The sequence below is a fragment of the Carex rostrata genome, chromosome 16 (genome assembly GCF_964058835.1).
Source record: "Carex rostrata chromosome 16, lpCarRost1.2, whole genome shotgun sequence".
In the NCBI taxonomy this organism is placed as follows: domain Eukaryota; kingdom Viridiplantae; phylum Streptophyta; class Magnoliopsida; order Poales; family Cyperaceae; genus Carex; species Carex rostrata.
This window is the reverse complement of record NC_135933.1, coordinates 4,183,876-4,199,499: the sequence shown is the minus strand read 5'-3', so window position 1 is coordinate 4,199,499 and position 15,624 is coordinate 4,183,876. Positions and strand designations below refer to the sequence as shown.

The 15,624-nt window shown below is 35.1% G+C and overlaps 1 protein-coding gene across 3 annotated transcripts; it reads left to right on the top strand.

The window, feature by feature from the left end:
- The first annotated feature begins 914 nt into the window (after nt 1-914).
- On the top strand, nt 915-10,807 carry LOC144567786 (homeobox-leucine zipper protein ROC6-like). 3 transcript variants are annotated; one of them, XM_078317964.1, is made up of 9 exons: nt 915-1,021; nt 2,330-2,577; nt 2,682-2,799; nt 2,896-3,579; nt 3,695-3,796; nt 4,652-4,864; nt 8,287-8,446; nt 8,857-9,227; nt 10,001-10,807. In XM_078317964.1, the coding sequence occupies exons 2-9, from the start codon at nt 2,357-2,359 to the stop codon at nt 10,415-10,417; spliced, it is 2,286 nt and encodes a 761-aa protein (XP_078174090.1). In that variant the 5' UTR covers nt 915-1,021; nt 2,330-2,356; the 3' UTR covers nt 10,418-10,807. The 3 variants fall into 3 exon arrangements, with proteins under 3 accessions (XP_078174090.1, XP_078174088.1, XP_078174089.1); XM_078317962.1 differs by lacking the exon at nt 915-1,021 and adding an exon at nt 1,132-2,220; XM_078317963.1 differs by lacking the exon at nt 915-1,021 and adding an exon at nt 1,339-2,246.
- Nucleotides 10,808-15,624: the final 4,817 nt, after the last annotated feature.

The window sequence follows — 15,624 nt, the reverse complement described above, 5'->3', positions numbered from 1 at the left end:
TATATTAAAAGGAGGGATCGACTTACAATATTTACAACAATTAGGTTTTATAATTTTAAAATTTTAAACAGTCGATCCATACCGTTAAATATAATATTTATATTAAAATGTGTTTGGAGGTAAAATTTTACATTTTTTTCAAATTTTTTTACTATTTATTAAGTATTTTACAAAATTATTGTTTTTTTAGATAATTCTGGACCACAGAAAAAAGCCGTTTGTAAAATATTTAATAAATAGTACAAAATTCAAAAAATATAAAATTTTATCTTTAAGTACATTTTAATATAGATATCATGTTGATCAGTTTGGATCAACTGTTCAAACTGTTATAATTACAAAACCAAATTATTGTAAAATATTATAAGTTCCAAATATTGTAAGTAGATTCCTCCTCTTATATTAATTAATGGGTCAGAAGTCAGAACTCAAAACCTAGTTACAAATTTCAAAAATGACTCTTTCCCTCCCTCAACACAAATTTGTCTTGTGTAACTGTAATTAGACAATTCTAATGTCATAAGCTAACAAACGACAACACAACTTGTAAATTACTTGAGATATATATATCCAGAGAGAATTCCAACCCTAACCCGCCACACGGATACATGCATGCCCAGGTGCCACATGCAGTGTACAGAAAAAACACAAGGATCATTCCTCGACCCATTCCAAGCTCCCTCGGAGAGCCTCCGTGCGCGCTGCTCTCAACATTTACTCAGCGCCATCCCAGCTCACCGTATCAATCCACCTTGCATTGCATTTACTGCCTTTACCCCTCCCACCTTATTTCTTTCCTTCTTTGCCCCTGTGCTCCGGGTGCAGTCTCGTAATTTTAACACCCCCACGGCCGTTTCTAGACCCATCCCCCCTGTTTATCCCATAGTCGACTTGTAGTACTCTCTCTACGCGTTCAGACTTCAAACTCTGAATTCTCCACCTATCTCTCTGTCTCCTTTCTTTCTCTTTCTCTGAGCGGTCTCTTTCAAGCCTCTCCTAACATAACGAGCAATAAAGAGAGGTAAGGTAAGGTGAGGTATGGTAATGTCAAGACTTTGAGTCCGAGAGGCTTGGATCCTGGTTCAGATTTGAGGTTTTTTTGCTTAAAAAACATTTTTGACTTTTTAAGGGTTGCTTTTGGCGTTAATCCAGGCAAAGAAATACGACAAAAATAAGCTTTGTCGCACTTCGTTGTCAGTCTGAAAACAAGGGTATGGGGCCATGACCAAGTTGACTATTAGGCACTCTCTCTCTCTCTCTATCTCTCTCTCTCCGTATAGACTACTGCTTCACATATTCTGGATTATTTTATTCACACAGTTTTCTCTTTTGTTTTCTTTTTTTTATTCCAATCTTTTACTTTGGCTGCGTGTACGGATTTGAGGTGAAAATCCTGGTAGTTATTGCTGACGATAACTTATGAGAGAGAGGAGTTATTGAATAGCGCGGTTTGAGTCCACATGACATGAGTGTACAGCTTTTATCTTTGCTCTCTCCTCTCCATCTCTCTCTCTTCTGTAGAGAAGAAATCTACAGAGAATTGGAGAGAATAACAAAGCATAGTCGTCTTAATTTTTCTTCTCCATCTCCCTTCTCCGAGAGAGAGAGATAGAGCTTCTCTTTAGGTTTTCTGAGTATTATCGTTTTTTAGGGTTAAGTTTTCTAGCAGGGAGACGGGAAGAGAAGGAGGTTGATTTAGCGGTCTAGATTTGCTCAGCTTCTTTCTCTTTCTTTCTGCCCATACTTTCTTTTTATTTATTCGAGAAGGAGAGAGGGACTTGGAGGCAGCTGGTTCAAAGGAAAAAAAAAAATAGAAAGAGAAAAAAATAAAAGGAAAATAAAAGAGACAAAATATAATTCTTTCCTTTGCCTCCCCTGCCCTCTTTCTTACCATTTCTTTACGCTTCTATTGGTTTCAATCTATACTGTAATTAAGTTTTCTTCTACTTTTGCCTCACCGCTTCCTTCCAATATTTTAGAACTTCCTTTATCTCCTCATAGTGTACTTTAGAAACCCATCCTAAAAGATCTTAGAATCTTACAAGATAAATTCCAAAAAGAGGTGATCATTTCAACTAGCAACTTTATTTCTTAATGAATTTTGGGGGGATGTTTGATGGGGGATCCGGTGCCATACCGTTTTCTGGTAGCCCAATCTCCCAACCGGTACGCCTTGTGTCTAAACCTGGTTTCAGCTCTCCTGGCCTCTCTCTTGGTCTGGTAAGACCCAATATGCAAGCTTAGTAGTTAGTACTCTCGTCCTTTTATTTTATTTATTATTCTAATTCGTTTCTCATTTGGAACTTGTTTATCCATCATTTTTTTATAGCAAACGAACCTGGAAACACAAGGAAATATGAGTATCGTGACAAGTTATGGAGGTGGAACTGGAAGTGGCGGTGCAGGAAGTGGAGAGGGCGATTCGATCGGGAGAACCCGAGAAGATGAGAACGAAAGCAGATCGGGTAGTGACAACCTTGATGGTGCTTCTGGCGATGAGCTTGAACCGCCGAATTCTCGCAGCAAGAGGACGCGGTACCACCGCCATACACCTCAGCAAATTCAAGAGCTTGAATCGTAAGAATTATATTTGGAAAACAATATATAAGTTTAATTTCATTATTTTCTTCTTTGTTAAGTAAATCAAATATAGTTAATTCAAAAAAAATTCCTGGGTGTAGTGTGTTTAAGGAATGCCCCCATCCAGACGAAAAGCAAAGGCTGGAACTCAGCAGAAGGCTTAACCTTGAAATTAGGCAGGTCAAGTTTTGGTTCCAGAATCGACGCACACAAATGAAGGTAAAATAATCAAATTAATAAAAGAAAATCTTTTTTGAATCATCCAAATTTTAAATAATTTTTACTAAATTTAATTTTACATTTTCTTGGGGGCAGACACAACTTGAGCGGCACGAAAACACCCTGTTAAGGCAAGAGAACGACAAGCTGCGTGCTGAAAACATGACAATGCATGAGGCTATGAAAAACCCAATTTGCAATAACTGTGGCGGGACCGCCATGCTCGGGGAGGTCTCACTAGAAGAACAACACCTGCGTGTCGAAAATGCGCGCCTCAAAGACGAGCTAGACCGGGTTTGCGCACTTGCTGGGAAATTTCTTGGCCGACCAATCTCTTCTCTTGCAAGTCCCATGCCTCCAATGTCTTGCTCATCCCTTGAACTAGGAATGGGCACTAGTAATGGTTTTCTTGGGTTTGGATCTGCTGTGGCACCAACCTTACCAGCCATGCCAGATTTCATATCTGCTAGTATACCAAATCAGAACATTACTGACCAAATGAAGCATCCATATGATGTTGAGGGGTCATTTGAGAAGCGCGTTTTCTTGGAGGTAGCACTCGCAGCAATGGAGGAGTTGATTAAGGTTGCTCAAATCAATGATCCTATTTGGGTACCAAACCTTGATGGTGGACCTGAGGCATTGAATTTTGATGAGTACACCCGAGTTTTCCCTCGTGTGAATGGGGCTAAGCAAGCAGGGCATGTGTCGGAGGCGAGTAGAGATGCGGGGGTGGTTGTGGTCAACAGTGCTGCGCTTGTTGAGACCCTTATGGAACCTGTGAGTTTTCTATCTAAGCATTTACCACTTGACTGTTAAAAATTTGGAACGCATTCTGTGTTATGGATCATTTTCAGTGTTTATTTTGATACTAGTATAAATTTTTATATTATAGGATCGTTGGAAAGAAATGTTTCCTTACATGATATCCAGAGCTGCCACTACTGATGTGATATCCAGTGGCGTGGGAGGAACCAGAAATGGAACTGTTCAACTAGTAAGTAATTTATTTTCAGCAAATTTAACAAGTTTTTACGCCAAGTAATACTTGAGTATAAACTCTTTTGTAACAATTTAATTTGTGTGTGTATATATATATATATATCTTCATTGGAGCACAATATCTTCCCCCTTCTTAGCAGATAAGAACTTCAATAATTTTCAGTGAATAATTGCCTGTTGATTTACTCATCAGTTGCTGGTTAAGTATCGGGATTTAAACAGAATTTGCTAGAGAAAATAATTAATCATAACTTTGAAATTAATGTAAGATGCAGGTCCCTTTTTAAAAAACAATGGTGTCGGCCTTTAGAAATCTGGAATATCTGTCAATTATGAATTGTATTTAATAACCTTGGCGGATTCTTACGTTACTTTCTGCTAGAATCCCGACATTTACTGGTTAAGTATATGAAGCCAACATAATAGGAGAAAGTAATCAAAGCCTAGAAACTTATCCGAGAAAAAGATCTTATCTTTTAATGCTGATGTCGGCCGTTACGTGTTAGGAGTTGTCGGTTATGAGCCGAATAAAATTGTTGGATTCTAACGGTACTTTCTAGTAGAAGCATAAACACCGGATTGTATTTCAATGCGCGTGGTCCACTGAGCAATGAGTTGCTAAAATAGCAAATGTTTAGAACACAAATGAAAAATTACCGTGGGTCTTTCCATGAATTTAAATCACAGAAGAAACCATACATGTCCTGCCTTCTGTGTCAATCTACTTTCCTCATTTAATTTCATACATCTTACCGTTTTTTCCTTGCATGTTATAGCTATCTTATATTAAAATCTGGGCCTTCAATTGTCTTAATACATAAGCATGCATGTCTTTATTGATACAATGTAGATGCGTGCCGATATTCAAGTTCTATCACCTTTTGTGCCGGTGCGAGAGATGACCTTTCTGAGGTTTTGTAAGCAGCATGCCGAAGGGGTGTGGGCTGTGGTGGATGTCTCTATTGATGGTGCAAGAGGAAATTCATCTTCTGGCGAGTACATATCATGCCGCCGTCTCCCCTCTGGTTGCATCGTGCAAGACATGCCCAATGGCTTCTCCAAGGTACATAATTTATCTCTCTATTTAGTATTATGCATATGTTCTTTCTCTACATTTTGATTAGTGTTGATATACAGATGTAAAATGTTTGATTGATGGTCCTAAATACGTTTTGCAATAGTATAGGACGAAATTTATGTAGTGCACGTTAGAAAATTATCAGATGAAAATAAGGTGTAGAAAAAGCAATCAACAATACTTCCATTCTTCTTTCTTCCTCAAGAAAAAAAATAATTACATCATTAGTCTTCATTGATTATTTATGATTATCATCCCATTTTTCCATTCATTTGTATGTAAAGGGAGTGGTAATGTGAGAGCTTAGTTTATTTTGAGTTGGTCATAGGGTCGACAATTTCCAGTGATTTTGTGAAGACACGGATTAGGAGATGGTTATTAATTAATTAATATATGTTGTAAATCCGAGGGGCAATAGTCAATTGGTTTCCGTGACATTAAATTCTGGATTCTGCCTTTAATTAATTAGCATCGTATACTATTAAGTGTGCTCATTTAAGATATACAGATTGTTATCCATATTCTTACCGTTGCCTTGTGGCTTTCCGTTGTTTTTGTAAAACCAACGTATTATACAAGGTAAAAAAATGCACTGTGGTTGGATTTATGATTGTATGTGGTCATATCCTGTGTGAACAAATGTGTGGTATAGGCCACAGACAATCAAGGCATGTTGATGCATTCCATCTTGTTTGAACCCTTTGCCTATTGTTATTTTGCATACACGTAATTTTTTTTTTCAAACAATAGCTCCCTTTAAATATAGTGGTCGCTTCAGCACACTAATGTCGAAAGATATGTTTCATAAGAATCCTCTAAAATAGATCAGCTATTAATATTTATTCATATTGTCATTTTCATACAATTTATGAGGCGGTAATGTTGACATGGAATGAAAGTCAAAAGAGATTCAGAGGTACCTTATACCCTCTTATAACGCGTACATTAATTATAGGCGAACGAGATGGGTTGGAAAAGGGGCAAATTTGTTATTTGAGGATTTATTTTAAAGACGCTGATAACAGTACCTATGCTACAGTACCTGCACTGTATTCACAGGTGGAACTACTGAAAATTATATGTGGAAAAATAACTTTTTGTGGGGATCATAAAAATTTCACAATTCAAATTTTTTTCTAAAGTATCGATATCTATGCATAGAAGTATTTATATCTATGTATAAAAGTATTTATTGCTGAGGTGAATAATTATTTATTGTGCGGATATTTGAGCACAAGCATGTTCATCTATTTTTTCTGATAAAATATTAATGAAAAGATAAATTTTTTTCTTTAAAAGTTGAACGTCCTCGGATCAAATATAGAATTTATTACAACAAGGAAAATAATGACAATTGAGATTATGTCTCATTGGCTGTTTAATTTAATTTGTTCTCCATATTGTAATTTAATAATATTATTCTGTAATACTGTGGATGGTTTGGTTCCTCTCCTCCTTGGAACTTGGAAGTTGCATCTTGACCATTGTTGTCTACGTGCATTAAATGCTTGTCTCTTTCTTAGCTTTCTTCACCAACAGACTTAAAACCCTACTACACTTATATATATATATATATACATATATTTTGTTTCCGTTCATTAGGCATCTCTCTATTTCTTAATAATTGTTAAAACTCAGAAGTTTCCATTCCTTTTCTTCAGTTCCCAGAATCCCTGCATTAGATTCGGTTGACTAACTATGTTTATTTAAAAAATTATATAAGTACCTCGTTAAACACTTCTTGTATTTATTAATTTCTCCTATCCTATGGCACCTATAGGTCTGATGCTTACCTCTCTAGTCTGTAGGCAATTTATTATTATACGTACGGAGGTCTTTTTACCCATCTTTCATACTATTTTTGCTTGACCTCCCTGTAATAGTTTATAATATCTTCTCTTACCTCATGACAAAGGACTCATCACTCATGGTCTCCAAAATGGTCTCTCCATTATTATTGATATTAAGTTGACTCACTGGGGTTTGTTTCTAAAAGTGCATTTGTATTAGCATTGTAAATATATTATGAGAACATGATTATTTTATAAAATTGCTTAAAAAATGCATAAACTTTTACTATAATATCATTTTTTTTTAATTTGTACTAGCTTTCTTAAGCGGACATTACAATTATATCGTTGCATAAATTTTTAGTGCTTAAAATATTGCACAAGATATAAGATAGTATATTTTATAATATATTTTGCATGATTAAATTCTAGATAATGAATTATTATCTTCTTTTAATTTAATGAAATATTGTATATTCTTATCACTACGCACTTGGAAAATGAAAGGAAGTATCAAGTCTTGCTTACAAATAATGAAGTAGTAAAAGGGAAACAAATCAAAGCATTATCACAAGCACCCAAATACAACTAAGAAATTTAAAACAATTTTCCTCGTTTATAAAATCTTTGATTAAAGTTTGTCAAAACATCTGACCAGTTCTGATAATTAAGCCTAAATGAACACAAACCACTCGTAACCCTAATTTGTCAGCCATGCTGTCACATCACGGATGGGTCCAGTCTCCCTAAAATTGGGGAGTTTGAAAATAAAGGGGTTACACCCACATGACGCTCTATCCTACCCTTCTAGGTTTTGAAAAGAGATCAACCATTTCGCTCTCTAAATGCCCACCACTATTTATTATGAGTTACGACTTACGAAGTTCTGGTACGGTTTGTTCTTTTGTGGTGGCGTATCCTGGCTGCTCTGCCACCGTGTCCAGGTTCAATCTCTTTCTAGACTCGGTCCATAGCATGTTGTGAACCTTATTGTGCCAACGAAGCTTTGCCTTTTTTTACAGGTCAACCTCAAAGACTAAAGTTTCCCAAAATACTTTTTATTTTCTTAGAAGTATGGCAATGTGATGGCCGCATAGTGACAATTAATTAATTAAAGAATTTATTTATTATTATTTTTTAAATAACTATTATAATTTATGGATCAAGGTATGATAGCTATTAACAATCGTTATAGAGGCATATTTTCTTGAAATTACCAGTAAAAATACCACTTATGTGATTTGTTCTTTTATTTTCTTTCAAACACATTTACTTTTCATGGAAAACACATTCTTCACCTTTTATTGCCTCTGATTTATTTAGTTCAAACGAGTAATTTTATACCCTGTTTTCTGCTGGAATAAAATATGGGGTCCAGATAACTTTCTCTAGAAGCTTTACTTTGGATTCATTTTTCAAACCTTGACCAGGGAAAAAGGGAGCTTGTCGTAGTCATAGCCTCATAGAGTCATAGGTCTGAATTATTCACGTAACCAGAGCTGTTATTGTTAAAACATGTTTATGTTTTATAAATTATATTTATCTCAAAATACTATGTTGAAAACATAAATAAAAGAAATTGTAAATCATTACTGACATCGGTTCAAACATGAACAGGTAACCTGGGTGGAGCATGTGGAGTATGATGAGTCAGAAATACATCAGCTGTACCAGCCACTGGTACGGTCCGGTCTTGCCTTTGGTGCACGCCGGTGGCTAGCTACGCTACAGCGACAATGCCAGTGTCTTGCATTCCTCATGTCCTCTGCCCCCACTGGTTTGTTTTCCTCTGTTCCTTCTTTTGATCCCTCTCTGAAATGAAACACAGTAGGCTGTTTAACATGGTCCAAGCTGTAGGCTGTTTGCTAAACCAAAAGGATACTAATGGTACAGATTGCTGGTGGCTAGTCTTTTTCCTGTCTTCCTCAAACTTTTAATGCTAAGTAAAAACTAAGAATATGTTTTAGTTGTTAATTATTTCAAATAAAACATAGTATTAATATCTTTCTTTTCAAGTAAAAGCTGCATTTTAGATGAAATTTATTTGTTGTACTTAATGGCTCATGTCCAAATTGTTGGGTACTCTAGCTTGCAATACTAGTACTTTAAGTTAACCTAATTTATTTTGTGTGCCAATTCTTCTCATACTATAAATATATCTAATATTTATGTCATGCCATGAACCAGTGACAACTCAAATCGGGCAGGGCAGCTTGCTCAAGCTGGCGCAACGAATGACTGATAGCTTCTGTAGCGGGGTATGCAATACGGGAATGCGCAAGTGGGACCGGCTGCCGCAAGGGTGGGAAACATCAAATGGAGATGTAAGAGTGCTGTCACGGCGGGCCACCAGTGACCCGGGCGAGCCGCCTGGTGTTGTGCTCCTTTGTTCTACTTCTTTGTGGCTTCCGGTGGCACCACAACGCCTTTTTGACTACCTGCGCAATGAGCGCTTCCGTGGAAATTGGGACATATTGTGCAATGGGTTCATGCATGAGATGCACCATATTGCCAAGGGGCAACACACCGGCAATGCGGTTTCTATTTTTTGTGTCGATGTAAGTTCTATCTATACCTTTGTTTTGAAGGTCTTTGCTTAGATTTTGATTTCATATATCAGATTAACTGATTTGTTAAGGTACTTGCCATTTGTGCAACCCTTAATTCAGTTTGTTTGGCTGTAAATGATCAAGTAAAAAACATCTCTATTTTGTTTTATGTCACCTTGATTTCTATATAATGAAGTGACAAGAAACAAGATGGCTTTAGTTTTTGGTTGGCAATCTGAATTTGTTGATTTTGGCGGTTTTTGACAAGTGGAAAATGATAAACGAATTCTACCAAAGGTTGTTTTTATTTGAGAAAATTAAAATAAAAGAAAGAGTTGATAATTGAAATTATCTTGCTCTTCTACATATTTTACTTCTGTATGTCACCATCTAGAAAATTTACTACCCGACAAAATTAGAGGAACATTTTATAATAACAGTTGCTGGGGGTCCTACTTGGTTGCTGTTCAACCTATGGTGTTGTCACTTGTCAGGGCCTTATCTCCTATTCAGCACCTAAAAGAAAGAAAAAACAGAGAACATGTAATTTATTACTTGTAACTGAATTGGATCATGTGTTTGCAATCATAGACTACAATGATATCAAAACTTTTAGTTTTTTGTAGTTGACATCAATATATATATATATATTTGTAATGATTTTATATCAATCAGTACTGAACTTTCAAAACAGCAGTTTGTCATTTATGTATCATGTGATTATCATTCAAGATTTAAATTGAAATCATTCTCATTGATGTTATTTTTCCTGGGGGATGCAGGATAATGCTGGAAATCACAAGGACACACTAATCCTGCAGGAGTCATGCATAGATGCTTCGGGCGCAATGCTAGTGTACACAACAGTTGATTGCTCCACCATGCAACTCGTGATGAGCGGTGGTGATTCTGCCTACGTTGCTCTCCTTCCTTCAGGGTTTGTGATCCTACCTGACGGTCGCTCCAACAACAATCCAGCCACTGGAAAGCCTGATGATAACACCAATTTTAACATCAACATTGATAGTAACAACAATATGCCGGGATCGCTAGTCACCGTGGCCTTTCAGATACTGTCTCAGGCACCAAATGGCAAGTTCCCTAGCGAGTCAGTTACTACTGTTAGGAACCTCCTCACCTGCACTCTTCAGAAGATTCAATCTGCTCTTGCACCAGTTGACAACGCCGCCGCACCATAAAGAAAGATAACAATATAAAAGGACTTTTGCAATAAATTAGCTATATCATGATTGATTGTTTGTGTTTGGTATAGAGTTTGTTCAGAAATATAGTAGAGGATGCATAGGAAGAGATCCGATGGGGTTGAGTCAAGAACGAACCGCTCTGAACCCGTGTCGGTGGTTCGGGTATTGACTCAATCCTTCATCAGCGGTGTTTATTCCTGGCTTCTCTGAGCTATAGTGTGTTGTTTTATTATATCATCTTCTGCTTATATTTTGTGTACTTTGTTTTGCAAAGTGCTTAGAATGATATAGTGAGAATATATAGACTTAGTTGAGACCCCCATACTCTTCTTTTGCTGTAGTTCTCTTTTTTGTTTCAAGTTGGATTAATTATTTTAGTGGCTATGTTGTCAATTTTTGACAATAAACATAGTATTAATTATACCGTTTAGCAGCTTATTTTTTTTCCTTATAAGTTTGCTTTATTTTCTTCGGTTGTAGTATATTTCTTTCATTAGCATAAAAAAGATTCGTCCCTCAGTTGGTTTGAATGAATTATTGAAAGGTAATAACTTCAACACATAATAGGGTAATTGGATGTAAAAGGAGTTAAAATGCATGACAAAAAAATATATTTACGTCACATTAATTAGAGTAAAATTATTCTCAAATTTTGCAATAATATTCATATGATCATGTGATAAAACTTAAAAAGGCTGGGTCATATCATGATTAGAAATAAGTTTTGATTACATACCTAATTGATGACGATGTTAGCAGCACAACACCTAACAATCTCAAAAGGTAAAAGGAAAAGCAAAATACAAGGTGTAGGCCCACAAAACAAGCAGGGGTACAGTTATCATGATCCGGCAAAGCATTTAATGCTTTCACTGCCAGGCCAGCCTGGTAGCATTAAATGCTTCCATTATAATCTAGTCTGCTCTCCTCCTACCTTTGTCTCCGCCTTGCCTCGGTGGCCGGGCAGCTTTCTGCTTGTATTTTTTCACCTTTCTGTTTCTTTTCCTGTACTTTTTTACAGAATGTAAAATTTTACTGGTAAATCCTTCAATTATTAAAGAGCCATGTTTATGTTTTGCTATAAAAAGGGTTGTATAAGGATACTAGTTTGGAATGTTGTCTCCGAAAAATGCCATGCAAGGTGGCATGGTCTGTGTCTACCATGTGTTCTTTTACTAAAATATTATGTATCTGTTTTGTGATTTGTGATTTTTCAAGGACAGGAGAGTAACTGTAGGTGAGCTCGACCTCATAAAAGAACTCTGTAAATTTTATTTCAAAATTACTGAATTGGTTTCTAACATTGAATTCAAGTAAAATAGATAAATTTGACCTCACGAGCATAGCGGTTGCATTATTTTTAATTTCTAGATCGTTGGATATTAAATAAATAAAAAATTGAAAGATGCATTATTTTTAAAATTGTCATTTTGATTCCTCATTTTTAAATCAGCCTGATAATTTTGAGATTTAACTCACAAATCACTTTGGTAAACTTAAATTCAAATTACTTTTTACTCAAATAAAAAATAACATGTATGATTATTTTTGCTCTTCCGGCCTGCAGGATTGAAATAGTACCACATTATATTGTAGTCTATTTGTTGTGCTATTTTTCAGATAAATTTGATTTTTATACTTGCTACCCAAAGTGTTTATACCTAGTGAGCAAAATTAGAAAATATCTCGACAATTAAATTACGGTGGCTTCAATTTGTTAATTTCTGAATATTATATACAGTCTTCACGTAAAGTTAAACGCACGTATAATTATATTATTTGCAAAAGTATTTAGGAAATTTATGCACGATTCTATTTTAATATAATAAATAATTAAAATATAAACACAATCTAAAAGCGTTTATACTTCATTTGACAAGTTTGCACATTGGATGAAAATAACGTGCTTACATCTTTTATTAGAAAAAAAAAAAAATTGAGCTCTGTAATTTAAACTTGCTCCACAAAGTGTTAATATATCAACTGATAAAAGTTACAGAAAATCTAAACAAAAGTATGCAGGTTGCTTGAATTGCTTATACCACAATATTACTTACAATTTTGACACAAAATTGAACATGCATACAATCACTTAGGCCCTGTTCGGTGGTCATGGGTAGTGGTTTGCTTTTACCCGAACGGGTATGACCCATTTTACCCGACCCGTACCCGTTACCCAAGGTACCCGTACCCGTACCCGTGCCCGGGTATAGGCGGGTAAACGGGTACACGGGTACGGGTTTGAGACGGACCGGACTCAATGATTCGGGAAAAAACCCGTCCAACCCGTACCCGTTTTACCCGTACCCGAAACCCGTCTACCCGCACCCGTTTTACCCGTACCCGCACCCGTTTACCCGACCTACTTTACCCTTTTACCCGTGTACTTTTACCCGTTTACCCATTACCCTTTACCCGTTTATCCGTTTTTTTTAAATTCAAAATTCAAAATTATTTTGCCGCCGAAAAAAATAATATTAAAAACAGAAAAAAAAAACTAAAAAACAGTATAAAAATAAAAAATACCCGTACCCTACCCGCCCTACCCGACTACCCGTACCCGAGGTACCCGTACCCGTTACCCGGGACGGGCACGGGTTTGAAACGGGTAGGGTACACTTTTTTAAAACCCTACCCGACCTACCCGTACCCGCCTACCCGACTACCCGCCCTACCCGTACCCGCCCTACCCGACTACCCGCCCTACCCGTACCCGAGGTACCCGTACCCTACCCGAATTCAATCCACTAGTCATGGGTTTGATGGGAAAAAACAGTATTTAGTCATTTGTTCCCATTGGGTGTTCGGCAGTCAAGGTTTTGCCCAATTAAATTCCTACGAAGTTCCCATGTGCTTTGCTTTTCCTCTTTCAAAATCACTATTCTAATGGGATAAATTAAATTGAGTCAGAGTTCATTTTTTTTTTCCCAACCGGAGCAGCAGCTGCTGCTATAATAAGTTTATGTTTCTTAGCATAATTATACTACTTTATCATATTAATATCAAATTAGATTTAGCTACTAATTAAAATTTTTAAATGCTTTCTTAACTTGTCCGTGGTACATAAAAATAATTATTAACAATTTAAAAATAACTTGTCCGTGGTACATAAAAATAATTATTAACAATTTAAAAATAACTTGTCCGTGGTACATATAATATTTTTATATATATATATATAATTTAAAAATTATTAATATCTTATTTTTTATTTGTTTATAAATATTTTATTTATTTATTTGTACCCGTCTTCTTATATTCTTATTTTATTTAATTATAAAAATATTTATATTTTATAAAGTAATAAGTAATAAGTAGTGTTATGTTAATTTTTAATCTATATTATTTAATTACATTACTAATAATGTTATTAACAAAAATAATTGTAAAATATCAAATATTTTAGAAATAACATAAGACTTCCCACAATTAATTCCTTGGTACAACCGAACACCCATTTTAACACATTCCCATAATTAATCCTGTGTGTTCCCGCACTCATGGGTTCCCGTTTTTTCAAAAATGGATTCTCATCCCCGTCAAATCACATCCCATATAATTCCTTGACATCCGAACAGGCCCTTAACAAATTTAGTTACAGTAAGAATGAAGTATATTAGTGTGTGTATTTTTATACTAAGAATTTGGTTATATTTACTTATAATTTGTATGAAATTCACAACATAAAAAGGAAATCAATTTATGTGGAAGCTGAAAGACAATCTTTTAAAATCATGAATAATTTTTTTAAACAAAACTTGAATAAGGAGAGTTCAAATGCTTCCATTTTATGTGATTTCATTATACCTCTACTATTTTATTCTTTAATAAAGAAAATTCTAAATTTTATATATCAAAATAGAATAGTTAAAAGTGATATACATTATGTCTTTACATGCACATAAAACAATAAATTTTACTCTATATGAAGTAATAAGTTAAAAAATTATCATACATCAATGTATTTTTGTAAACTCTTGATACCAATCAAAATAAAGTTAAAATGTCATAATCTCGTATCGATGCATAGAGAAAATTATATAGATCATATTTAACATTTAAGTTTTAATTTAAAATTATTAAAGTTTTAAAATGAGGCACAAGTAGGGCTGCTCATGAGCCGAGTTGAGTCAGAGTTACTAATCCAGTTTTGAGTCAGACTCTCCAATTTGGAATCAATTCACGAGCAACTCGAGTCGAGGTGAGTCGACTCGTAACTCATAATGTAGTACATAATGAGACAATCTAATTTAATTCTAACCAAAAAATATTACATAGTTTGCCAAAATAATACACAATTGAAGACAGTACATAATAAGACAATGTCCAATACATAATTAAAAATTACGAAAACACCAAAATAGTACATAATTAAAAATTACCAAACATATAAGGTTTAGTCGTTTGAGAAGCGATGATTTTTTTTTTAGTTTCAAGCGGCAATGCAGTAGATTGTGGCAAACATGTATAAGGTTTAGGGATGTAAAAATTAGAAATATATAGATTAGAGCTTGGTGTGAGTTCAACCGAGTTGGAGGTAATTTGGATTCGACTCATAAATCAACCGAGTCAGTTTTAACTTGAGTCGGTTTCAACTCGAGTTATTAGTGAGTTGAATCCGAATTAATTTTGAACTGAGTTTCGAGTCATGAGCTTTTTGTGCATCCCTAGGCACAAGTGCACAATGGAGACAAAATAAAAAAAATTGGAACCTGCTCACCATGAATATTCATATAATTATTATCTAACTAAAATCTCAACTTGCATAATAACAAAAATATGCATACATTATATCACAAAGTACGTGTTTATACAAAATGTGTATCATATTACTAATATTGTATATGATAAATAACTGACAACTAACATTTATCAATAGTATGCAAAGTTGGGCTCAGAAGCACTCTTTTAGCAGTTCGGGCAATTTTTGAGAGCTGATATCTTACGATCTGTTTTGAAATTTTGTATGAAACTTCACAGTCTTATTCTATGAAATCAAGAATGTATGTCAGTAAATTTTCATGATTTTTGAAGGTGTTTTGATATGTTAACCAAAGGTGCAAAGTTGGGCCAAAAAAACAATATTTTCTTTCTCCAAAAAAAAAAAAAAATCCGGGCCGCAGAAAAAATCCGCGCCCCGGAATAAAAATTCAAAAAAAAAAAAAAAAATTTTGGGGCACATATTTTTTCCACGGTCCGGA

What these genes read in the sequence shown, in the direction of transcription:
- LOC144567786 (XM_078317962.1), top strand. Translation starts at nt 2,095, where the DNA reads ATGAATTTTGGGGGGATGTTTGATGGGGGATCCGGTGCCATACCGTTT. An exon ending in TTGAGACCCTTATGGAACCT is followed by an intron (nt 3,580 to 3,694) that starts GTGAGTTTTCTA and finishes TTTATATTATAG; the next exon opens with GATCGTTGGAAAGAAATGTT. An exon ending in GAAATGGAACTGTTCAACTA is followed by an intron (nt 3,797 to 4,651) that starts GTAAGTAATTTA and finishes GATACAATGTAG; the next exon opens with ATGCGTGCCGATATTCAAGT.